Source organism: Neoarius graeffei, chromosome 11 (assembly GCF_027579695.1).
Source record: "Neoarius graeffei isolate fNeoGra1 chromosome 11, fNeoGra1.pri, whole genome shotgun sequence".
Taxonomy (NCBI): Eukaryota; Metazoa; Chordata; class Actinopteri; order Siluriformes; family Ariidae; genus Neoarius; species Neoarius graeffei.
The window spans coordinates 55,351,314-55,377,697 of record NC_083579.1 but is presented as its reverse complement, the minus strand read 5'-3'; the positions used below and the strand labels follow the sequence as shown (position 1 = coordinate 55,377,697).

General features: G+C 42.3%; 1 protein-coding gene across 1 annotated transcript; it reads left to right on the top strand.

The window, feature by feature from the left end:
• Positions 1-46: 46 nt before the first annotated feature.
• Positions 47-26,175, top strand: fam161b (FAM161 centrosomal protein B). Its single transcript, XM_060932812.1, has 10 exons — positions 47-59; positions 833-960; positions 3,137-3,459; positions 3,835-4,310; positions 13,666-14,003; positions 14,755-14,876; positions 15,087-15,258; positions 18,363-18,458; positions 18,580-18,758; positions 26,033-26,175. The coding sequence occupies exons 1-10, from the start codon at positions 47-49 to the stop codon at positions 26,040-26,042; spliced, it is 1,857 nt and encodes a 618-aa protein (XP_060788795.1). The 3' UTR covers positions 26,043-26,175.
• The last annotated feature ends 209 nt before the right edge of the window (positions 26,176-26,384 follow it).

The window sequence follows — 26,384 nt, the reverse complement described above, 5'->3', positions numbered from 1 at the left end:
AACTTATTCCATATGCAATAAAATACACGTTATGTTTAGCGCCATCATGCGGTCTGGAGGTAAATTGCGGTTCATAATTTGAAGGCGATTCCGAAGAGCATTGCTGGTGATGACTGCGTTTGAAACACAGCTAAAGGAGACATTTCCGAAGAAATGAAATGCGAAAGATAAAACTGTTTGGTTAGTGTGTGTTTTGGGACTGCAATCGTGCTGAACACCGCTTCGAATGAGATGTCGCCGGTGAGAAGACTGAAATAAATTGCACTGACTGAGAGGCTATAGAATCTCTCTGCATCTTAGTATAATTTATTATCTATAGTAAAATATTAATGCCCGTATGTAAGGATACGTGAATGCATGCTTTATGGGGATGTAGGTATTGCTTGTTTCTACAAATATAATGGTGTGTTGTGTGTCGGCGTCGCAGTTGCCATGGTAACGGCAGCCACCTTTCCACAGGCACCGTTTTGCACTTGGGGGGGAATGTAACTCATGAAGCATCGAATCTTTTCTGTGAAAATCATCTGACCGGCGTACTAACGGCTAAAATAAACCCAGATAATGTCATTACATAAACTGCACATCGATCACTGGCCATTTTATTAGATCTCTATCAGGTCCTAACTACCATATGTCCACCTGTTGATACTCTCTACACCAGCTTACTGTCGTTGTACTTCCTTAGGGTGGTCATTTATTTTCAGCACAGCACTAACATGGCATGATAACTGTGCAGGTACGAACACATTAGGTCCAGCAATCGTGCAGGTTCTAACAAATCAAGTTCGACAGTGGTGCAGGTTCTAATACATTAGGCCTTGCAGTGGTGCAGGTTCTACCAAATCAGATCCAGCAGTGGTGCAGGTTCTACCAAATCAGATCCAGCAGTGGTGCAGGTTCTACCAAATCAGATCCAGCAGTGGTGCAGGTTCTAACAAATCAGATCCAGCAGTGGTGCAGGTTCTACCAAATCAGATCCAGCAGTGGTGCAGGTTCTAACAAATCAGGTCAAGCAGTGGTGCAGGTTCTAATACACCAGGTCCAGCAGTGGTGCAGGTTCTAACAAATCAGGTCCAACAGTGGTGCAGGTTCTAACAAATCAGGTCCAATAGTGGTGCAGGTTCTAACAAATCAGATCCAACAGTGGTGCAGGTCCTAAACATATCAGGTCCAGCAGTGGTGCAGGTTCTAACAAATCAGGTCCAGCAGTGGTGCAGGTTCTAACACATCAGGCCCAGCAGTGTGCAGGTTCTAATACATTAGGCCTAGCAGTGGTGCAGGCTCTAACACATCAGACCCAGCAGTGGTGCAGGTTCTAACACATTAGGTCCAGCAGTGGTGCAGGTTCTAAAGCATTAGGCCCAGCAGTGTGCAGGTTCTAATACATTAGGTCTAGCAGTGGTGCAGGTTCTAACAAATCAGGCCCAGCAGTGGTGCATGTTCTAACAAATCAGGCCCAGCGGTGTGCAGGTTCTAACAAATCAGGTCCAACAGTGGTGCAGGTTCTAATACATTAGGCTTAGCAGTGGTGCAGGCTCTAACACATCAGGTCCAGCAGTGGTGCAGGTTCTAATACATTAGGCTTAGCAGTGGTGCAAGTTCTAAAACATTAGGCCCAGCAGTGTGCAGGTTCTAATACATTAGGTCTAGCAGTGGTGCATGTTCTAACAAATCAGGCCCAGCGGTGTGCAGGTTCTAACAAATCAGGTCCAACAGTGGTGCAGGTTCTAATACATTAGGCTTAGCAGTGGTGCAGGCTCTAACACATCAGGTCCAGCAGTGGTGCAGGTTCTAACAAATCAGGTCCAACCGTGGTGCAGGCTCTAACACATCAGGTCCAGCAGTGGTGCAGGTTCTAACAAATCAGGTCCAACCGTGGTGCAGGTTCTAACACATCAGGTCCAGCAGTGGTACAGGTTCGAACACATCAGGCCCAGCAGTGTGCAGGTTCTAATACATTAGGCTTAGCAGTGGTGCAGGTTCTAACACATTAGGTCCAGCAGTGGTGCAGGTTCTAAAACATTAGGCCCAGCAGTGTGCAGGTTCTAATACATTAGGTCTAGCAGTGGTGCAGGTTCTAACAAATCAGATCCAACAGTGGTGCTGGTCCTAAACATATCAGGTCCAGCAGTGGTACAGGTTCAAACACCTCAGGCCCAGCGGTGTGCAGGTTCTAATACATTAGGCTTAGCAGTGGTGCAGGCTCTAACACATCAGGCCCAGCAGTGGTGCAGGTTCTAATACATTAGGTTTAGCAGTGGTGCAAGTTCTAACAAATCAGATCCAACAGTGGTGCAGGTCCTAAACATATCAGGTCCAGCATTGTGCATGATGCCCTATAGTTTCTAAATGTGTAAATGGAGGGTATACCAAGGTAAGTGTCTATAATAGATTGAACATTAAGTGTAGACATTGTATAGAAAGGCCAGAAATACTGCTGTACCCTGACACAGTGCCACACATGCATCTGGTCAGTAGTGGTCTCATGCTGGTACTTTTCCACTGTTGACTGGGCATAAGAGAGCTGGCATTGTCCATAAAAACAGTCAGTAATTGTGTATGTATAAAATACATACTGTAGGTATGCTCAGTGCACCTGAAAAATTGCCAATGAGTGTTTGGGGTTATATTTTATATACTGCTACATTTTAATGCACTTAAAAAAATTCAAAGTATAAAGTTTTTTTTTTAATTCTTCCCATCTCATTATCTGTAGCTGCTTTATCCTGTTCTACAGTTTTGCAGGCAAGCTGGAGCCTATCCCAGCTGACTACAGGCGAAAGGCAGGGTACACCCTGGACAAGTCACCAGATCATCACAGGGCTTTTTTTTTTTTTAATTATTTATTTATTTATTTATTTATCTCATCTCATCTCATATCATCTGTAGCCGCTTTATCCTGTTCTACAGGGTCGCAGCCAAGCTGGAGCCTATCCCAGCTGACTACGGGCGAAAGGCGAGGTACACCCTGGACAAGTTGCCAGGTCATCACAGGGCTTTTTTAAAAATTATTTTATTTATTTATTTATCTTATTCCTGCATTTTAATTTCATCTTTCCATATGCACCTGCTGCTGCTTTCCAGGCCCCTTAGGTTTTTCTGTTATAACAGACTGATGTAACTATCCTCTTCCCAGACCTTTCCCCCCTCAGAGGATTCGGAGTGTGAAGAGATAGCTGATAAGGAAGTCAGGATGAGAGCTTCAGAGAACCTGCAGTCCTTCCTAGAGGACAGAGAGAAGTCTGACATCCTTCTGGAGCTGCATTTAGAGGCTCTGAAAGCTTCACACCAACAACAACTTGAGCAGATCAAGCTGCAGCACCAGGCTGGTCTAGAGAGCCGAACTCTGCAGAACTCACTGCTCTCCATAAACTCTGACGCTCCACTGAAGGCCAACAGACCACAGGGAACTCTCTCTCGTGATGAAGGCAACTCCAAAAGCAGGGGAAGTATTTACCTGTAAGTTATTCTGATTATAAGATAGGATTATTACAGATATTAGCACTGGATAAGGTATTTGGTGATACCCGTAAACTTTCATTCTGTTCATATCCCACTAATCCAGGCCATCTCTTGAATTTATAGAGACACAACTGTAAAACCTGTTTTAAAAGTCCACATATACATTGTTTCTTATTCTCAATTAAAAGTTTAAACAATATTATTTTAAACAGAGAAACAAAACTCCTTTACATGCTTTAAATACTTTATTACTAACTTTATATTAGTTTCCAAATACTTTGTTCCTGTCTCATAGAAAGAAACGTAATCTCTGTAATATAAATAAGATTTTGAGACATGAATTTAAAATGACTTCATGTTCACGTTTAATAGGCCACAGAGATCCTCCTCTACACCTGACCTGAGCTCCAAGATGAGCCAGCACAGGCCACTTCACTCTTCAGGAACGTTGAGACCTACCATGATCCATTCACAAGAACCCTGGAGGAAGACACACATCTGTGCCAAAGAGCCAAAACAAGTAACAACTGACAAAGAAGCGCACGATTGGGCTGAGTGTCAGAAACAGTTTCGAGTATCACCTGTACCGGAGCACATCTTCAAGCTCCTTTATGATGATATAGTACAGGAGCAGGAACGTGTGAGGCAGGAGGGACGGCAGCAGAGGAAAGAGTTTCTTTTATCCATTCAGAAACCCTTTAGGTTTCATCAAAGAGAGGAGAAGAGAAGGGACCGGTTGAAGCCAGAGACCAGTGCTGATAAACTGAGTGAAAACAAAAAGGATGATGGAAGGAGGAGATGCGTACTTAAAGCTGTCATAGACCCAGCAATTTCTGAACAGCTGAAAGGTGCTTTTCAGACAATTTGTGCTTCCATATATATACACAGTATATATACAGTACCAGTGAAAAGTTTGGACACACCTACTGTAAGAGCCATTTTTGAGTTTAAAGTCAAATTGTAATATGTGCTACAGGAGCTCCCTTACCCCCTAATTCTTTTATTTTGAAAAGGACCCTTAGTTTGATTAGAGTTGGATAGAGCCTTGGAGTTAAGATGGCTGCTGCTCACCTTTGATCTCAGAAGCAGAGAACAAAGGAATTTGTTTGGAGATTAGTGGCATATAGTTCTTTACAAGCCTTAGAATTTTGATATATTTAGTTTATTTTGATCTCCCCTTGGATATACTTTGTACCTTTTTTAACCACCTTGCCTACTGACCATTTTGTTTGGATTACGGGATTTGTTTGGAGCATTCTTTGTCCATTCAATTATCTGCCTGTCTGCTACCCTGTCTTGCTTGACATTCATTCATTTGTTCATCCATCCATCCCTCTGTTCTCATCCATCTGAAAAGGTACAAGTTATACTTTAATTGAAAACTTGTCAAAGAAGTGACCAAAGTCAATTTTGAAACGTGGCACAACAAATGGTAAAGAACTTTGCCATCGCTTGCACTGTTTGGCAATGGACTTATTTTTTGAATTGTTTGGAAAGCATGGAATCCTTTGTTGACTGCAATGGAAGCAATTGGAGTTTGAGTTAAGTCTTTGGAATTTAAGAAGTTTTTTGATCTTTTGAGAGTTTGCCTTTGAAAGTGGTTCACTATTGGAGTGCCCTATTGCTGAACTTGAATTTACTATTGGAGCAGATTACGATTTTGGTTCATGTTTTGAAGAGAATAAGAAAAATATACAACTGCTGTGCGGATTTTTGAAGAGTATTTATTTTGTGTATTGTGAACTGAGCTTAAATATGGCCGATGACAAATTTAATTCACTTTGCGCAATGCACAGAGGGAAACTTGGTGTGTACACGCAGAATGAATGAACTGAAGGAATCATTGGAGAGTGGAAACATTGAAGCTGTTAACACAGGCCTTGAACAGTTAAATGTGGCATTGAATGATTTTAAAGACGTTCATCAGTCTGTGCAAGTGTTACTTTATGAAGATGAAAGGAGAAGTGATAACGATTGGTATGAAGCAAAGATGCAAACATTTGAAACATGTTTGAAGGAGGTAGACATGTGGAAAAGTGCTCAAAGTGAATTTCAGCCTGTGGTTACTCCTCTAGACAGCATATCCAATGTGTCAGCCAGTAGGATAGGACCTACATGTTCTACTAGTACTGCCTCCAAGTCGTCTTCGGTGTCTTCTGCTTGCCTGAAAGCTGAAGCTGAAAAGGCAGCCCTTCTGCAACGTACCGCAGCACTTCAGACAAAACACGCCTTGCAAAGGGAACAAATTGAAGTTCAAAATGCAGTGGAAAGAGTTGAACTTGAAACAGAGCTGGCTGCATCCGATGCTAAAATACAGGTTTTACAGAGCATCAGTACTCAACTAATGAGCTCCAAACTCACATCAACAGAGCTTTTAGAAACACCAGGAGATGCCATGAATGTATATCTGGAGAGTCAGTATAAAAGAATAAAGGGAGATCTTCATCCAGAACCATCACCTGTGGAATATGCCCAAATTCCTGTTGTTCCCAAAACTCCACTGCAACGAGCCTTAGTACAGGACGTAAGGCCCCGGAGGTCCGACCGGCATGTTCGAACGATGCAACTGAATCAGACAAGTCAAGCTGCTGTAGGCGCTTCCCAACCGCTTGCACCCTCAAGCAACAATAACATGGGTGATATAGCTGATCTTATTGTGCAGCAGCAAAAGATGAATTCACTTCCAACTAGAGATCTGACTGTATTCAATGGAGAACCTCTCAATTTCAGACCATTCATACAAGCCTTTGAACACCGCATTGAGAGAAATACCATCAGTAGCCAAGACAGGCTTTATTACCTTGAGCAGTTCACCTCTGGCCAGCCAAAGGAGTTGGTCAGAAGCTGTCTTCATATGGGTGCAGACAGGGGCTATGCAGAGGTAAAGAGGCTACTGGAAATTCATTTTGGAGATGAGTTCAAGATAAGTGCCTACATAGACAAAGCCTTAAGTTGGACAACATCCAATCAGACAATGGTGAGGCTCTACAGAGTTATGCTCTCTTCCTGCATGGCTGTTGCAATCTATTGCACACTTTTTAAGGTACATGGATGAATTAAATCTACCATCAAATCTGAGACTGCTTGTCTCCAAGGTGCCATACAAAGTGAAAGAAAAATGGAGAACACATGCTTATGATATAAGGGAAAGAACAGGAGCAAGGGCCACATTTGGAGATCTCGTTCATTTCTTGGAAAGACAGGCCAGGATTCTGCAAGATCCCATTTTTGGAAGCCTTCAAGATGTCCCAGCATCTAAAAGACCATCAAGGGCAACCATCAACATCGGTAAGCCCATTCCGAGTCCCAGACAGAAGAGCAAAGGGGCCAGCTTCGCCACAACTGTAGCGGTGGTACCTGAGAACACTGCAGGACATTCTGCTGCAGAGAATGTTGTGCAAGTGTCCAAAATGCCCAGTCTGTCAAAACTCTGTCCTGTCTGTGATGATAAGCATGAGATTACATCATGTCAGGAATTGCTAAAAAGGTCTCCTAATGCAAGAGTTGATCTTTTAAAGACTAAAGGTATTTGCTTTGGTTGTCTGATTTAAAGGGCACATGAGCCGAAATTGTAAAAACAGGCAAACATGTTCTGTGTGCTCTAAACACCACCCCAGTATCTTACACATATCACAGAATGAAATGAAAGGCCAGAATTCTTCAGGTGACTCAGGCAAAGATCTTGGAAAGACAGTGAACAGTGGCCTAGTTTTGCTGAAAGCAGAGGTGTTTGATAATAGTGATGAGCACTGCACTCTTTCAATTATCCCAGTCCAAGTCAAACTGAAGAACTCAAACCACACAATACAGACATATGCTTTCCTTGACCCAGGGAGCTCCGCAACATTTTGCACAGAGCAGCTCAGAAGAAGGTTGAATGCAATGGGCAAACAACAACAAATACTTCTGCTCATGATGGGGCAAAAGAAAGCTGTTAACAGCCTGGTTATCAGAGGCCTGGAAGTTTGTGCACTGGAAGGAAAGGCCTTTATAGAATTGCCTGAAACTTATACTCAGCAGGAAATTCCAGTTAGCAAGAAACACATCCCTACACAAGATGATCTAGCAAAATGGCCTTATCTTCAGGATGTTCAGATTCCCAGCATTGATGCAGGAGTTGACTTGCTCATAGGTATAAATGCACCTAAATTGATGCAGCCTTGGAGAATCATAAATAGCCAGGATAATGGACCCTTTGCTATCAAGACTCTCATAGGTTGGGTGGTGAATGGACTTCTCCATGGTGAAGATGCATGCACCAATAAGGAAGGTCATAGGCATGTTCATGTGCATCGTATTTCCGTTGATAAATTGAGCGAGCTTCTAATCCAGCAATATAACCATGATTTCCCAGAGAAGAGGTTTGACGAAAAGAAACAAATGTCAGTAGAAGATTGTAAATTCATGCAGATTATGGACAGCTCTGCTGAGATCGTCAATGGACATCATCAGTTGCCTTTACCATTCAAGAAGGACAACCTCACAATGCCAAACAACCATTGTCTGGCAGAACAAAGAACATTGTCATTGAAGAAAAAGTTTCAGAGAAACGGTGATTTTCGCACAGAATACAGGGCCTTTATGGAAACGGTCATCTCTAGTGGGCATGCTGAGCTTGTACCCCAAGAAGCTGACTCAAGAAGAAGGAAAGGTGTGGTACATACCACATCATGGTGTGTTTCACCCAAAGAAGGGGAGCTTGCATGTAGTATTTGACTGCTCTGCGGGTTATCAGGGGACCTCGCTAAATATCGAGCTTCTTCAAGGTCTGAACCTCACAAACACCTTGATTGGAGTTTTAGTCCACTTTCGTCAAGGCAAAATTGCCATCATGGCAGACATGGAGAAAATGTACCACCAAGTGAAAATCTCGCCTCTTCACGTCAACTTCCTTCGTTTCCTCTGGTGGCCAGATGGGGACATCACTCAGCCACTAAAGGAATACAGAATGGTTGTGCATCTTTTTGGTGCAACATCAGCCAGCTCAGCAAGCTACGCATTAAGAAGGACAGCTGAGGATAACAAAGGGTGCTTCTCAGCTGAAGCAACAAGCACAGTTAAGAACAACTTTTATGCAGATGACTTGCTGAAGGCTGTTGACACAGAGAGCCATGGCATCAAGCTCTGCAAGGAGTTGAAGTTACTCCGTGCAACTGGGGGGTTCAAATTAACTAAATGGATAAGTAACAACAAGGCTGTTCTAGCCTCCATCCCAGAGCCTGAAAGGGCAAAGGATGTAAAAAATCTTGACCTTGACATTGAGGATCTGCCCATTGAGAGAGCACTGGGTGTGCAATGCTGTGTCAAAGATGTATTCACGTTCCAGGTAACCATCAAAGAACATCCAACCAGTAGACGTGGAATTCTCTCCATGGTCAGCTCCATATATGATCCACTTGGGTTCCTCGCACCCATCACCTTTCCTGCAAAAATGCATTCTACAGGAGTTATGCAAGCAGAACATTGGATGGGATGAGGAGTTGCCAGAGATCCATGTCCAATCCTGGAAGCGATGGTGGCAAGATCTTCCAAGAGTGAAAGAGTTCAAGGTCAGTTGCAGTTTGGTCCCAGCCACTTTTGGAAGTGTCAAGGCAGCCCAGATGCACCACTTCTGTGATGTGAGTGACATTGGGTATGGCACAGTTACCTATCTGAGACTGACAAGTTGCAGCAACAGGGTTCACGTCACCTTTCTAATGGGAAAGGCCCATGTTGCCCCATTGAAACTGATGACTACACCAAGGATGGAGCTCACTGCTGCTGTTCTTGCAGTACGTATGGACCAGATGCTATCTGAGGAGATACATATGGAATTGGAAAGGTCTCTATTCTGGACAGATAGCATGACCGTTTTGAGGTACATACGGAATGAAAGCAGAAGATTTCAGACCTTTGTAGCCAACCGCCTTAACGTCATCCGAAGTACATCTGAGGCATCTCAGTGGAAATACATAAGCACAAAATTGAACCCTGCTGATTGCGCCTCTCGGGGACTGCAAATTGAAACCTTTCTGAAAAGACAGACCTGGATCAGCGGTCCGGATTTCTTAAAGGAATCACCTGATTGCTGGCCTGACCCTCCGTCTGAACTTGTCCTCTCTCCAGATGATCCTGAGTTAAGAAAGGTTGTTACAGTGAATCTTGCTGTAAAGGACAGCTATGATGTCACTACTTACCTGATGAATTACTTCTCAAGATGGATGAAGCTGAAGAAAACCGTGGCATGGTTCCTCAGGTTGAAGTCCATTCTTTTAGAACTGGCCAGGAAACGCCAGGCAGGGATGGATCAAAGCAGGCATACAATGGTCACAAGAAAAGGAAAGCAAGAGAAAACCGGTCCATATGTGTTTATCAGTCAGTGATATGGAAGATGCAGAGATGGCTATTGTGCAGTTTTGCCAGAGGCAGGGATTTCCACAAGAAATGGCTTGCCTACGGAAAGGCTGGCAATACATAAGCAGAAACAGCTCCATCTACAGGCTAGACCCTTTCCTAGACTCTGGCATCTTAAGGGTTGGTGGCCGCTTGAGAAAAATGGCCATGCCTACTGAACAAAAGCATCCTTCAATTCTACCTAAGGACCATCATGTTTCCAAACTGTTACTTCGCCACATCCATCAAGAAGTTGGACACAGTGGAAGGAATTTTATGCTCTCCAAGCTTCGACAAAGATATTGGATTCCCTGTGCCAACGCTCTTGCCAGAAAGATAATTCATGAGTGCACTACATGCAGAAAAGCCAATTCAAATTCTGGTGAACAGAAGATGGCAGACCTTCCTGTTGACAGGCTGACCTCTGACCTACCACCCTTTACTCATGTAGGGGTTGATTTATTTTGGGCCACTGGAAGTAAAACGAGGCCATAGCTGTGTGAAGCGCTATGGAGTGATTTTTACATGTCTTGTCAGCCGTGCTATACATCTGGAGGTTGCACAATCGCTTGATACTGACTTTTATATACATGCATTCAGACACTTCATCGCTAGAAGAGGGCAAGTGTCTGAGTTGCAGTCTGACAATGGAACAAACCTTGTCTCACCTGAAAAGGAATTGAAAGAAGCTTTGAAATCCTGGAACTTGCAACAGATAGAACAAAGTCTACTCCAAAAGGGAGTGAAATGGACCTTTTAATCCTCCCCATGGTGCACATCATGGTGGGATATGGGAGAGATTCATTCGCATGGTTAAGAGAATACTACAGTCCGTGACCAGCCAACAGTATCTGGATGATGAAGGTCTTCAGACAGTGATGTGAGAGATTGAGGCCATTCTTAATAGCCGTCCACTCACAACGGTCTCTGATGATCCGAATAATTTAGAGCCACTAACACCTAACCATCTCTTACAGCTTAAGGTTCAGCCTATCTTACCTCCAGGGTTGTTTGCAAAGGAAGACTTGTATGTGAGGCGCCGCTGGAGGCAAGTGCAGTACATTGCCGACCTATTCTGGAAGTATTGGATCCGAGAATATCTCCCCCTTTTGCAGATGCGGCAAAAATGGACTCGCGTCAAATGCAACTTCCAACGGGGAGACGTTGTACTTGTAGCAGACGACACGGCACCACGAGGATCGTGGATGTTGGCCAGAGTTACTGAAGCCCTCCCTGATTCTAAAGGCTTGGTTTGCAGTGTACGACTTCAGACCAAATCAAGCCAGTTTGAGAGGCCTGTCAGCAAGATTTGCTTGCTGGTGGAAGGCCAGCAACCTAAAGCTGAATAAGCCTGTATGAACTTGTGCATGTGTGCGCGCGCGCACACACACACAGATGCATGCACTGATTCTTTACATACAGTAGATTTTGCATAGTACATGGCTGTTTAGAAAATTTATATATTTTTTTGTTTTGTTATAGCTTGCTTCCTGTGGTAGCTATAAGGGGCGGGCAGTGTAAGAGCCATTTTTGAGTTTAAAGTCAAATTGTAATATGTGCTACAGGAGCTCCCTTACCCCCTAGTTCTTTTATTTTGATCTCTCCTTGGATATACTTTGTACCTTTTTTAACCACCTTGCCTACTGACCATTTTGTTTGGATTACGGGATTTGTTTGGAGCATTCTCTGTCCATTAAACTATCTGCCTGCTTGCCTGCTACCCTGCCTGTCTGCTACCCTGTCTGCCTGCCTCGCTTGACATTGATCCATCTATCCATCCCTCTGTTATCATCCATCTGAAAAGGTACAAGTTATACTTTAATTGAAAGCTTGTCAAAGAAGTGACCAAAGTCAATTTTGAAACGTGGCACAACACCTACTTACACTGCAAAAAAATTGAAAACTGAATTTGAGGAGAAAACTACTTAATACTAGTGAAATAATCTTGCTGCATGGACAGATATTTTTACTTGATAAGACATCTTAGAATAAGTTGGTTGTAATCTAGAACTAAGTTTAATAATCTCAGAATTGGTGTCTTGTATTCTTCTAATAGGAAACGCTAGATCGTTTCAACTATTTTCGAGATATTTTCACTTGCAAAGATATCATTTTTTTCAGTGTATTCACAGGTTTTTCTGTATTTTGACTATTTTCTACATTGTAGAAAAATATTGAATACATCAAAACTATGAAATAACAAACTATATTCAATAAAAAACAAACTATATTTCCATCCATTCATTATCCATCCATTATCTGTAGCCACTTATCCTGCACAGGGTCGTAGGCAAGCTGGAGCCTATCCCAGCTGACTATGGGCGAGAGGCGGGGTACACCCTGGACAAGTCGCCAGGTCATCGCAGAGCTCACACATGGAGACAAACAACCATTCACACTCACATTCACACCTACAGTCAATTTAGAGCCACCAGTTAACCTAACCTGCATGTCTTTGGACTGTGGAGGAAACCCACGCGGACACGGGGAGAACATGCAAATTCCACAGAAAGGCCCCTGTCAGCCATTGGGCTCAAACCCAGGACCTTCTTCCTGTGAGGCAGCAGTGGTAACCACTACACCACTGTGCCGCCCCACAAACTATATTTCATCTCCTCTCATCTCCTTATCTTTAGCCGCTTTATCCTGTTCTACAGGGTTGCAGGCAAGCTGGACCCTATCCCAGTTGACTACGGGCGAAAGGCGGGGTACACCCTGGACAAGTCGCCAGGTCATCACAGGGCTGACACATAGACACAGACAACCATTCACGCTCACATTCACACCTACGGTCAATTTAGAGTCACCAGTTAACCTAACCTGCATGTCTTTGGACTGTGGGGGAAACTGGAGCACTCGGAGAAAACCCACGTGGACATGGGGAGAACATGCAAACTCCGCACAGAAAGGCCCTCGTCGGCCACGGGGCTCAAACCCGGACCTTCTTTCTGTGAGGCGACAGCGCTAACCACTACACCACCGTGCCGCCCCACAAATTATATTTCATGTTTTAGATTTTTCAAAGTAGGCGGCACGGTGGTGTAGTGGTTAGCACTGTCGCCTCACAGCAAGAAGGTCCGGGTTCGAGCCCCGTGGCTGGCGAGAGCCTTTCTGTGTGGAGTTTGCATGTTCTCCCCGTGTCTGCGTGGGTTTCCTCCGGGTGCTCCGGTTTCCCCCACAGTCCAAAGACATGCAGGTTAGGTTAACTGTTGACTCTAAATTGACCGTAGGTGTGAATGGTTGTCCGTGTCTATGTGTCAGCCCTGTGATGACCTGGCGACTTTTCCAGGGTGTACCCTGCCTTTCGCCCGTAGTCAGCTGGGATAGGCTCCAGCTTGCCTGCGACCCTGTAGAACAGGATAAAGCGGCTACAGATAATGAGATGAGATTTTTCAAATTAGCCACCATTTACCCTGATGATGCTTTGCACACTATTTTGCATTTATCTTAACCAGCTTCATGAGGCAGTCACCTGGAATGCTTTTCAATTCACATATGTGTCTTGTCAAAAGATAATTAGTGGAAGGTCTTGCCTTCTTAATGCATTTGAGATCAAACAGTAAATGGTAAATAATAACAGTATAGTAAATCATATTTCACATGTAGTCATCCATAATGTGTCACAAACCAATCAACTAAGTAAAGAGAAAAGACAATCCATTATTACCTTAGACATGAAGTGTCTTTTAATTAATAAAAATAAAGAAAAAACATTTGAATTAGAAGGTGTGTCCAAACTTATGACTGGCGTGATTGCTTCCTGTAATGTAATGGTAAACATACACGTGTTCATTTAATGTAAACCCTTAGCTTCCATTAATATAACTTTAGAAAAGGAGCAACAGAGGAAGGTCCGCATCCAGGCCAGGGCTCAGGAGACTCTCAGGGTGTCCTCTGCTCCCATCCAGAGCCTGAGTGCCAGAGCCGAGCACCGGGCTCGTAGCTCGCAAAGAACCAAGACCAAAGTGCTGGGGTTCTTAGATCAGAGTCCATCCTTCCGACCAAAGACAAATGCTAAAGTCCCGGACTTTGATAAGTTGCACCAGGCCTTCCAGAAAGAGGCGATGGAGAGAACAGAAAGAAGAGAGGTCACACTCTGCCAGCCATTCCAGCTACGAACATCAACTCTTCAACCACATCACAGCAGAAGCAGCACAGAAAAATCACCAGTTGGTTTAGTCTTTTTCTTATATAGCATACAGTTTTTAATTTGATGTTTTAATGCTTACCTTTAAATGGGTAAATCTTTTGTATGGTTGATTCTGAATATATAAGTTGGCATCTAGATTGTTAATACATTTCTTAAAATTTAAATCTGGAAATATCACAGTGCTTCCTGTATCTCAGTACTTCCCATACACAAACTGATTTAGGAAGCCTAACATTTAAGCAAACTATACTTTATATTAGTGTTGACAAGGGTGCATTAGAGTGTATTTTGACACATCTGGGAGCTGTTTAAACAACAACAACTCTAAGAATCTGAGAATCACATGTTTGATACTAAAATGCCACTTGTTTCTACATGTTACAAATGCAAATTTATAAGCAGTTAGCTTGTGCACTAGCGAACAGCTAAGATAATGTTAATATCTACTCAAATGATGTTTGTTATAGCATATTCAGACAGGCCTGGCTACTGTTAAATAAATCTCAAAGGAAATGCCAACACAAATCAAAACCTCCAACATGAAATTCCACTCATCTGCCTGTAATAAATGTGCGCTATTTTACAGGCAGTTAGCTAACTTGCTAGAAACGATACTAGGCCAGTTATTGTTTCTTGCAGACATTAAAAAAATATATAAAACTACATATGCCTAGATTGTTTTAATGGTATAAATTTATGTGTTCAGAGATACTTTAAAAATTACTGTAATTCTTATACTGAGAAATATGCTGTTATTCATTTGTCATTAGAAATATACTGATATGAATGTTTTGAAGAGGAGCAATTCATTTAGTGGCTTGACATCATTATCCAGAGATACTCTTCCAACTTACATGACCGACGCTGCCAGGAAAAGGTCTATGGCCATAAGGTGAGCAGAATATTGGTGTGATTATAAAGTTCCTATCACACTATCACAACAACTATCACAAGTTCTATCACAGTAACCCTAAAATGGCTTTTGGTTCTCGACCATTTCTAATATATAACTGTATTTGTAGGCTATAGGATTGTTGCAGTTTGAACTATTTCTTATTTCTCTCTCTTCTTATTTTTTGTCTTTTTATTCTACATAATTCAGAAAGTCTCTGGATCTCAGAGACAGTCAGGAGCAGCAAAATGCTGAGTGGATGAGACAACACAGAATGAACTCTCAAGCCATGAGCAGAGGAGTTGTAGCACGGGCCAAGGCCATGGACCCCCACAAAAGTCTGAAAGAAGTTTTTCAGGAGAAACTCAAGCAGCACAGGCAAGTGTGCTCTACTTTTGACCTGAGGTCAAGGTCTTTGTCATTTCAACCGTATACAGTTGGTACAGTACATGCGCATCAATGAGAATGGGGATGAGAGTGTAGTGAAGATGCAAGGAGCAGACGTAAAGAAAGTTGGTGAATTCAAGTACCTGGGGTCAACTGTGCAGGAAAATGGGGGCTGCGATAGTGAGGTGAGAAAGAGAGTGCAGGCAGGGTGGAGCAGTTGGAGAAGGATTTTGGGAGTCACTTGTGATAAGAAAGTCCCAGCAAAAGTGAAAGGTAAGATGTATAAGACAGTAGTGAGACCAGCTGTGGTGTATGGATTGGAGACCGTACCCTTAACGGAGAGACAGGAGGCAAAGTTGGAGATGGCGGAGTTGAGAATGTTAAGGTTTGCGATGGGAGGTTGGACAGGATAAGGAGCGAGCACATCAGAGGGACAGCACATGTGGAGAGCTTGGGAATTAAGCTAAGAGAGATGAGACAGAGATGGTATGGGCACATCCTGAGAAGAGATACAGACCATGTTGGAAGGAGAATGTTGAGGATGGAGCTGCAAGGCACATGAAAACGAGGAAGGCCAAAGAGGAGATACATGGATGTGGTGAGAGAGGACGTAAAAGTGGCAGGTGTGGTAGAGAAGGATGTGGAAGACAGGGAGCAATGGAGACGAAAGATCCGCTGTGGCGACCCCTAATTGGGAGCAGCCAAAAGAAGAAGACGACGACAGTTGGTACAGTACACAGTTAAAATGAAACTACCCGTGTGTCCGAAATCGCTCCCTACTCACTATATAGGGCACTATATAGTGGGGATGCCATTTTGTAGTGCTGTCCGAAACCTTAGTGAGGATTATTTACACCCTATATAGTGCACTCAAAGTATCCCATAACGCATCACGAAAAGTAGTCTACAACAATGGTCACGAACCAAAGCAATATATCCCATCATGCATTGCGGTCGCGTTGAAAGAAATCAAATTAAAAGTCTCAAATTTGATTTAATAAAAGGCAGTGACAAAGAAGAAAGTATTCAGCCTTGATTTAAAAAAAAACTGAAAGATGCAGGTACTTTGTATTGATGAATGTGGGAAATGTGCCCAGTATAATATGTATTTATCACAAAAATACATGCATGTATTTATTATTTTGAAAACCTACCAACTGATCTGGCATGTTTTAATTGTGTGACAGTAATGGTGTAAATACTAGCGTGACGGACTAGTGTCTGAAAGCATTTTTTCATTTTACCAATGAGCTCACTATATAGTCCTCTATATCGTAATTCCCTATACCGGTATAGGGAGTAGTGAACGAGTGAGCGATTTCAGACATGGGGTACGTTTCTCCAGGACCATGGTGCTACATTACACATCAAGTCTACATATAACAACATAAAGTGCAAGAGTACAATGAGTGCAACACTGTAGACAGTAAATGACACAATAGACAATAAACGGACAGTAAACGACACGAACAACATAAGGTGCAGAATTGAGTGTGCATATTGAGGTAGTATATGAAAGGAAATAAATAAATGTAAACTTTGTATATGCGCGAGACATTGTCATATAGAAGACGTGTGTCAGTATGGCTGTTACGCTCAGTTCCTAGTTTGAGCCAGAGTCTGTACAGTATATTAGAGTCTGCTATTGAATGTAAATGACATTTGACGAGTACAATAGTTCAAGAATTTCTGTATCTGTATAGTAGTTTTCAGTTAAATCAGCCTTAATTTAAACAGGACCAGTGTGATCACAGCATGGTTCTTGGTTATTAATCAGATTGCTATAGCATTGCTAGTTTCCAGACAGTGTGCACTTTGAAACAAACTTAGAGCTAACTCTGAGTTTGTCAGGGCAGTCAGGCTGGGATGGCATTGTAGTGAATTGTGGCCTATGAATGCTGACAAAAAATTCAAGTAGTGAGTAATTAGGAAAAAAAATAATACAATGAGGGGCAGCACGGTGGTGTAGTGGTTAGCACTGTTGCCTCACAGCAAGAAGGTTCTGGGTGGCCAACAGGGGCCTTTCTGTGTGGAGTTTGCATGTTCTCCCCGTGTCTGTGTGGGTTTCCCCCACAGTCCAAAGACATGCAGGTTAGGCTAATTGGTGGCCCTAAATTGACCGTAGGTGTGAATGTGAGTGTGAATGGTTGTTTGTCTCTGTGTCAGCCCTGCGATGATCTGGAGACTTCTCCAGGGTGTACCCCACCTCTCGCCCATAGTCAGCTGGGATAGGCTCCAGCTTGCTCACGACCCTGTACAGGATAAGCAGTTATGGATAATGGCTGGCTGGCTGGATGGATGGATGGATAATACAATGAGAAAATGACAGTGCAAATTGAGACCCCTGATGTGAAACGACAGCCTTCATCATTTATTCATGCATGAACCCTTTAACCTAAACAGCTTTAATAAGCAAAACAGTCATGAGAAATTGAAAATACTATGTTCAACATTTTAGCAAATTGGCAGCATGGTGGTGTAGTGGTTAGCGTTGTCGCCTCACAGCAAGAAGGTCCGGGTTCGAGCCCCGTGGCTGGCGAGGGCCTTTCTGTGCGGAGTTTGCATGTTCTCCCCGTGTCCACGTGGGTTTCCTCCGGGTGCTCCGGTTTCCCCTACAGTCCAAAGACATGCAGGTTAGGTTAACTGGTGACTCTAAATTGACCGTAGGTGTGAATGTGAGTGTGAATGGTTGTCTGTGTCTATGCGTCAGCCCTGTGATGACCTGGCGACTTGTCTAGGGTGTACCCCGCCTTTTGCCCATAGTCAGCTGGGATAGGCTCCAGCTTGCCTGCGATCCTGTAGAACAGGATAAAGCGGCTAGAGATAATGAGATGAGATGTTCAACATGAAAAGCCAAGTTAGCAGGAATTTGACAATCAGAAGAAAACTAAAGGATATTAAAGGTCTAGCTCTAATTTAAGCCGACTTCAATGCAGTGTTGATGTGGTGTCATGTAGACTTTGGTCTGACTTTACTTGCTGGTGCCATCCCCTGCAGTTCCAGTAGAAATCAGATACAGCTTTTTGATGTCTTCTTTAATTATATAATTAATAAATGTCAACAAATTAATGTATTTTTTTTCCTTCTAACTGCAGACAGGCTGATCAAGAAAGGGTGAAAGATTATAAAAAAGAGCTGCGAGAGATGAAAGCTCGGGTCTCAGCACGTCCTTACCTCTTTGAACAGGTGTCACAGGTACTCGAAAAGCCATAACTAAATAATGCATATTTTCTGTGTACATACAGCCAACCAGAAACCTGCCATCACGCTGTACTATTTCATTTTCCAGTGTGATTTTAAAAACCCTTTCTTGTAGAGAAATGCTAAGAGTGATGCCGTGCGCAGATACAGAAGTACTCTGGAGCAAGAAGGCCTGGATGAAAATTTTGTAAGATCCACAGGAGAAAATGATGAAAGCCAGTCATCAGAAAATACGGACGCTGATGGCAACAGTAATGCTGGTGATCACAACTTTGAAACTAATACTCAGCACAGGTATACAGTCTAAATATTACATCATTGTATTGTAATTGAGTGTCTTAGTTCATTACCATAAATGTTATGCTGATGACAGGGAAACTTATACAGTGGTGCTTGAAAGTTTGTGAACCCTTTAGAATTTTCTATATTTCTGCATAAATATGACCTAAAACATCATCAGATTGTCACACAAGTCCTAAAAGTAGGTAAAGAGAACCCAGATAAACAAATAAGACAAAAATATATTATACTTGGTCATTTATTTATTGAGGAAAATGATCCAATATTACATATCTGTGAGTGGCAAAAGTATGTGAACCTCTAGGATTAATAGTTAATTTGAAGGTGAAATTAGAGTCAGGTGATTTCAATCGATGGGATGACAATCAGGTGTGAGTGGGCACCCTGTTTTATTTAAAGAACAGGGATCTATCAAAGTCTGATCTTCACAACACATGTTTGTGGAAGTGTATAATAGTACGAACAAAGGAGATTTCTGAGGACCTCAGAAACAGCATTGTTGATGCTCATCAGGCTGGAAAAGGTTACAAAACAATCTCTAAAGAGTTTGGACTCCACCCATCCACAGTCAGACAGATTGTGTACAAATGCAGGAAATTTAAGACCATTGTTACCCTCCCCAGGAGTGGTCAACCAACAAAGATCACTCCAAGAGCAAGGCGTGTAATAGTCGGCGAGGTCACAAAGGACCCCAGGGTAACTTCTAAGCAACTGAAGGCCTCTCTCACGTTGGTTAATATTAATGTTCATGAGTCCACCATCAGGAGAACACTGAACAACAATGGTGTGCATGGCAGGCTTGCAAGGAGAAGGCCACTGCTCTCCAAAAAGAACATTGCTGCTCATCTGCAGTTTGCTAAATATCACGTGGACAAGCCAGACAGCTATTGGAAAAATGTTTTGTGAAGGATGAGACCAAAATAGAACATTTTGGTTGAAATGAGAAGCCTCATGTTTGGAGAAAGGAAAACACTGCATTCCAGCATAAGAACCTTATCCCATCTGTGAAACATGGTGGTGGTAGTATCATGGTTTGGGCCTGTTTTGTTGCATCTGGGCCAGGACGGCTTGCCATCATTGATGGAACAATGAATTCTGAATTATACCAGTGAATTCTAAAGGAAAATGTCAGGACATCTGTCCATGAACTGAATCTCAAGAGAAGGTGGGTCATGCAGCAAGACAATGACCTTAAGCACACAAGTCATTCTACCAAAGAATGATTAAACAAGAATACAGTTAATGTTTTGGAATGGCCAAGTCAAAGTCCTGACCTTAATCCAATCGAAATGTTGTGGAAGGACCTGAAGCGAGCAGTTCATGTGAGGAAACCCACCAACATCCCAGATTTGAAGCTGTTCTGTATTGAGGAACGGGCTAAAATTCCTCCAAGCCGGTGTGCAGGACTGATCAACAGTTACCGGAAACGTTTAGTTGCAGTTATTGCTGCACAAGGGGGTCACCCCAGATACTGAAAGCAAAGGTTCACATACTTTTGCCACTCACAGATATGTAATATTGGATCATTTTCCTCAATAAATAAATGACCAAGTATAATATTTTTCTCTCATTTGTTTAACTGGGTTCTCTTTATCTACTTTTAGGACTTGTGTGAAAATCTGATGATGTTTTAGGTCATTTTTATGCCGAAATATAGAAAATTCTAAAGGGTTCACAAACTTTCAAGCACCACTGTACTTCATTTATATGTATATTGCTCGATTTTATTTCTTCTGTTATGGCCTGTAATGAAGTTAAAGTTAAACACATTAAATTTGGCTCTGGAAGTGTAGCAATCCATGTACTACATTTTTATGTCGATTTACAGTATGTTATACTTTTAGGGAAACTTACAGCAGTTGTGATGATATACTTTACGAAAAGAGAGTTTAACAAACTGCTACTGGTGCGGGGACGACAGCGTCCAAAGTGGGGATGGAACAGAAGATAAGAGTGTGAAACCCAAAAGGAAAGGAGTCAGCTGGCAGTGAGCAAGCAGTTGGTATTTGGTTAACACAGCGTGTCATGATCAGATACAAGAACACTGGCACTTTCCTAGAATCAGTTAAGCATTCAGGTCTTGCTGAAAACGTGGTAAGCCATGTAGATCTCAGAGATTTAATTTTTCTTTTTCATGGCTTGTGTTTAAATGTTTACCTGTCATGTTTGTAAGTAATTTTTACAGGATGATCATTATTTTACTTTGACAATACGGGCTCTGGTTGCGCATTGTGCTTAGATGAGAATGTCAAAGGCAGTTTGGGACGTATGGATCTAAATTGAGGCAAGCACGGTGGTGTAGTGTTTAGCACTGTCGCCTCACAGCAAGAAGGTTCTGGGTTCAAGCCCAGCAGCCAACAGGGGCCTTTCTGTGTGGAGTTTGCATGTCTGTGTGGGTTTCCTCGTTAGGTTAACATGGGGCGACCTTGGGCTGAAGTACCCTTGAGCAAGGCAACTAACCCCCAACTGCTCCCTGGGCACTGTACACTACAAAAACTAGCTATCCTAATATAAGGAAAAACATAATAAATTTGAGAACATTTAGACTATAATCAAGTGAAATAATCTGCCAGTGCAGTAAGATAATTACACTTGGTAAGACATCTTAGAATAAGTTGGTTGCAATCTAGAACTAGGTTTAATAATCTCAAAATTGGTGTCTTGTTTTCTTCTAATAAGAAATGCTAAATCATTTCAACTATTTTCAAGATATTTTCACTTGCTAAGATATCATTTTTTGCAGTGTAGTATAGCTGCCCACTGCTCTGGGCATGTGTGTGTGCTCATTGCTCACTTGCGTGTGTTCACAGCTTCAGATGGGTTAAATGCAGAGGAGGAATTTCACTGTGCTTGAGTGTACATGTGACAAAGGCTTCTTTTTCTTCTTAAATTTGTTGGGGGCTACAGAGAGACACTTGCACGCAAAAAAAAAAAAATCTTCACAAAAAAATGAAAACAAATATTAAAGGTTTGCTTGTCTTCTGCTTATTGAGCATTAAATAATGTTTGAGATGTCACATGTGCCATTATATGTTTTAAAACCTGTGGTGATGGGTCTGGAAGGTTTGTACAGTGGAATATTAACAAATAGTAAATAAGGAAAAGTTTACCCAAGGATTCAGTAAACACATTTTCATTCCTCCATTCTGACAGTGGCAAAGTGAAAGTGATGATGATGGACAACTTTACCACTGTACTACTGTACTGTAATTATTACCTATAACTGTCACAGAGGAAAGCTTTCTTCTCTGAGCTCAATTTCAATAAATACTGGAATAACACAATATGACAAAGTTCCCTTTAGGGTAAGGCACATCTGAAATTCACATTGCTGAGATATAAATCTTGGGGATGAGGTCTGGCTATTTTGAGAACCACAGCACCACTAAAGTCAACATTGGTTATTTATCTATCACAGTAAAAGAAACGTTCATGTCACTGTGCTGCCCCAACTGCCTGCCACATCAAGAGCTTATATCCTGTCCACATTTACAGTGAACACTCCCTCCAACCTATTTCTGAATGCCTTGGTGATATGTTTCAAAAATTAAAAGCATAAAAGTTCCAGCCCATTTCAATGCATTTGGTAAATCTTTTCTAGTTGTTTAAATTAACTTCCATTGCAATATAATCTGAAAAACAAGTTCTGTCTAGTACTCTGAAGGCTTCTGTATTTTGTTTCTCTTTAGGGTGTTAAAATGGAGGGTTTCCCTTTCAGACAGGGGTCAAAGCAGAAGCTAAGACTCTTAATGAATCTAAGGAACCCTTGAGGAACCATTTAATTAGTGTTTTATTTTTCTAAAAGTGTATTAGTTTCCTTGAAAGTTCTAACACAGGGTTAATCAAAATTATGTTAAAGGTCCCATGGCATGAAATTTTCACTTTGAGGTTTTTTAACGTTAAAATGAGTTCCTCTGACCTTCTTAAGTCACCCCAGTGGCTAGAAATTTCATAATGTGTAAACCAAACTATGCCCAACATTTGAGAATGGCGTGTCAAAACGGCGCGTTGATAAGCTCTTCCCTTTACTACGTCAGCAAGGGAGATGATCCCCCCCCCCCCCGGATTCCCACCCACTGTATGGATTGCCCCGCCTAGTCGTAGTGAGGAGACCATAGAGGGAGGACACAACAACATGGCATCACCTAAGCGAGCGAAACATGGAAATTGCGCTGTACATGGATGTGACAACACAGAAAGGAGTCTGTTTTTACTGCCGACGGGAGAGCCCCTGAAGACGCAGTGGCTTAATTTTATTTACTCCAATAATACGCCGTCGAGTCTACCTAAGACGGTGTATGTTTGTCGGAAGCATTTTCCTGAGGAATGTTTCCACAACTTGGGACAGTACAGGGCAGGTTTTGCACATCAACTGTCACTGAAGCCTGGGTCTGTACCAAGCATCCCTGCCGCATCAGCCACAAACACCGAACAAGTAAGTGTATACGGTAACTGGTCGTTTTGCCGTGTTTTAAAATCGGTGCGTTAACCTAGCAATGGCTACATTAGCTGTGCAGCTAACCGCTTCCTGCAGTTATCCAGGTAATCTGCGCTACAAAACTAAAGAGCATGCAGCATGCTCTGTTAAACTGAGTTTAGTCTGGAAATTGACTGTAACTTATGAGCTTATGTTTGACTATTGCTCCGCAATGCATGTCTTCTGTTGGATAAGCGCTATGTTGTTGTAGTTGCTGCTTCTATCCTCTTTGGTTATGGAGTGCGTGTTCAAGCCTAGGGTATTATACGTTCGTAAACTACCACTCCGAACACTCTCACTCTCTGTTCTCTGTGTCACGTTGAGTTTACGAAAGGAGTCCGAGGGAGAACGGGGTTTTGTCTTAGCAGCGTGGCTACAGGCGCTGATAGCAGCGAGTACGTGTGTGCACGCAGCTTGGTCAAGCCCCTCCCCCTCCCCCCATGGCCCGCCCCCACCCTCTACCCTTCCCCGCCTTCTGCTTCTCATTAGCAAAACGACGCACTGGGAAAAGCGCTGAAATGGGGCTTTCTCCCAGGAGGCTATATTTACGTGCCGAGGGTTCATTTCGAGAAAGGCTGCAGATATAACATCCGGAAACCTCCACGAGCCTGTTTAAAGCATCAACAAACCACCATGCCATGGGACCTTTAACACTAATGGATTATTTTTCTCCTGGATGTGTGGTGCTCTGTGACCGCTGCTGGCGTAATTGGGCCCTACTTTTTTGACACCCCAACAGTGACGTCAGACGTCTACTTACAGATGATGCAGCAGTACGCCATTGATGAACTTCCACTACAGATCCGATTGGCAGGGTATTTCCAACAGGATGGTGCACTGCTGCATTTTGGCCTTACTGTTCGTGCTTATCTTGACCACACATTTCCAGGTTGATGGATAGGTCGCGGTGGACCATTGCCGTGGCCTCCACACTCCCCTGATTTGACGCTCTGTGATTTCTGGTTATGGGGTATGGTGAAGGAGCACGTGTATAGCAGGAAAGTTCGTGATATCAATGACCTCAAGGACAGAATAAAGACTGTGGTATCATCTATTCCCTGCGAAATGTGTGTCCGGGCTTTAAATGGTACTGTTGCTCACTGGTTTTTGTGTGTTGAACACGATGGCAAACAGGTTGAGACCGTCCTGTAAATCATCTTGCACATACGATGTACTGTATGTTTTGTGAATAAATGGTTTCTACCATTTAAGTGTTAACATAATTTTGACTAACACTGTATAACCAAATTAAACTGGAAAAGACCTATATATTGTATAAATACATTAACAATGTACTATAATGTATGTACTGTATAAGGAAATGTTTTTTTATGGCTTTTACACACTATTAGACCAAAAAGTGAAATCTATAATCTGCAATGGTTTTTCAGCTTGTGCTTAGGGGAAAGCCTTTACAAAAATAAATATAGGGTAAAGTCCATAGCTCTCCAAAGAAGTCTTGAAGAACCATTTCTCATGAGTGCAGCTTTTAAAATAACTTGATATAATGTGGGCGCATTTAACGTTATTGAACACAATTTCAGTGGAACATCAGAGGTTTGTATACCATTCTAATGTTGCATATTTTACTGATTGAGTAAAACCTGCCCAGAAGAGCTGAGCATCACACATGGCTCCATAAGCAACAGATTAAATCATGCATTCAGTCAAGGTGCTGTGCAGACCGAGATCTGAGAGACATGTTTGGCCTGAGCGTTTAGCATCATATGATGGAAAGTTCAAGGGCTCCTGCAAGGTCGTCATGGCAACTGTGCTCTCTCCTGCTACTCTGTCATTTCTAAGCACACTCAGTTTCCCGACAGATTGTCCCTCACGATGACAGCACTTCACTCAACCTAGCGCATGCAGTCCATTTGTCTTTTGAACTCGCTGAAGAGGAATACCAGTTACTAGACAGATAATCCTGTAACACATAATGCTCTGTTACAAACCAGTTCAATGGGTCTTAATGGGGCAAAAATAAGGATGAAATACAGGGTGTTTCCAAAAATAAATTTGATATTATTTGAGATGTAAATGAATGTGAGATGATATCAAATTTTTTTTGAAACACCCTGTATTTTAACAGCACAAAGTCAGAAACTATATTTTGGGTACAGGAGGTTTGCGTCGTGAACATCCTTCAGATTTTTTTTTTTTTTAAATGCATTTTCACAAACTATAACATGAGCAAAGTGCTACTTGATGTATTATTATAATACACATATTAAACATTATAATACACTTATAAGAGTTTTGTTTGTATAGGACAATGTGCTCAATGTATTTTTATGGGTAATTTCAAGAATTTGCCACCATCACTATGTACATCTCATATATAAATATATGAACAATATGAAAATGAATTTTCCTATCCATTAATCGCCATGGTTTCACCTGCAGGAGGAGCTGTGCCTCATAACATCTTCGTCTTACTAATGCTAAAGCATTATGAGACACAGAATCTATCTGTCTGTTTGATGTCTATCTGAGCACACTACATAGGAGGACAAGAACATGTAGGAGTCTGCCGTGTACATGTGCAAAAGCCAGAAAGATGAGAGAGCTAGATACAGAATGGATAATGGCAGATATCGACTTCACAACCTTGTCATCTCACTTTGACTGCACATCAAACTAGGCTGTGTGAGGGCGCAAGCTTCAGCAAGGGGAGAGGGAACAGAGAGTGAGTGAGTGAAGGAGAAAGATAGTGTGTGTGTGTGTGTGTGTGTGTGTGTGTGAGGGAGAGAGAGAGAGTAAACGCAAGGTTTACATGCACATATTCACACAGAACACCCTGAATTCCCAAAGCCCGAGAGGGAGCCACAGAGAAAGCAAGGTCACTCTAGAGCAGAAAAATCAAAGGTATGTCACCTGAACACACTCGCACGTGCACGACTAGGATGCTAGGACAATTTAATTCAGATATTATTCAAGACCATTTTGTTTTATTTAAGAAAGATTTTTTTCTTTACACTTGTAGCTTACTGATCTTCTCTCATCCAAGACTTTTTCCCTTGATTTCTAGGTTGACCAGAAGTAAAGATCATCTTTTTTGTTGTGGGATGAAGGAAATGGGAACTGTGGATCAGGAAGTCCTGGTTTGATTCAGAGGACACCAAATTTGATGCAGTGTTTTTGCG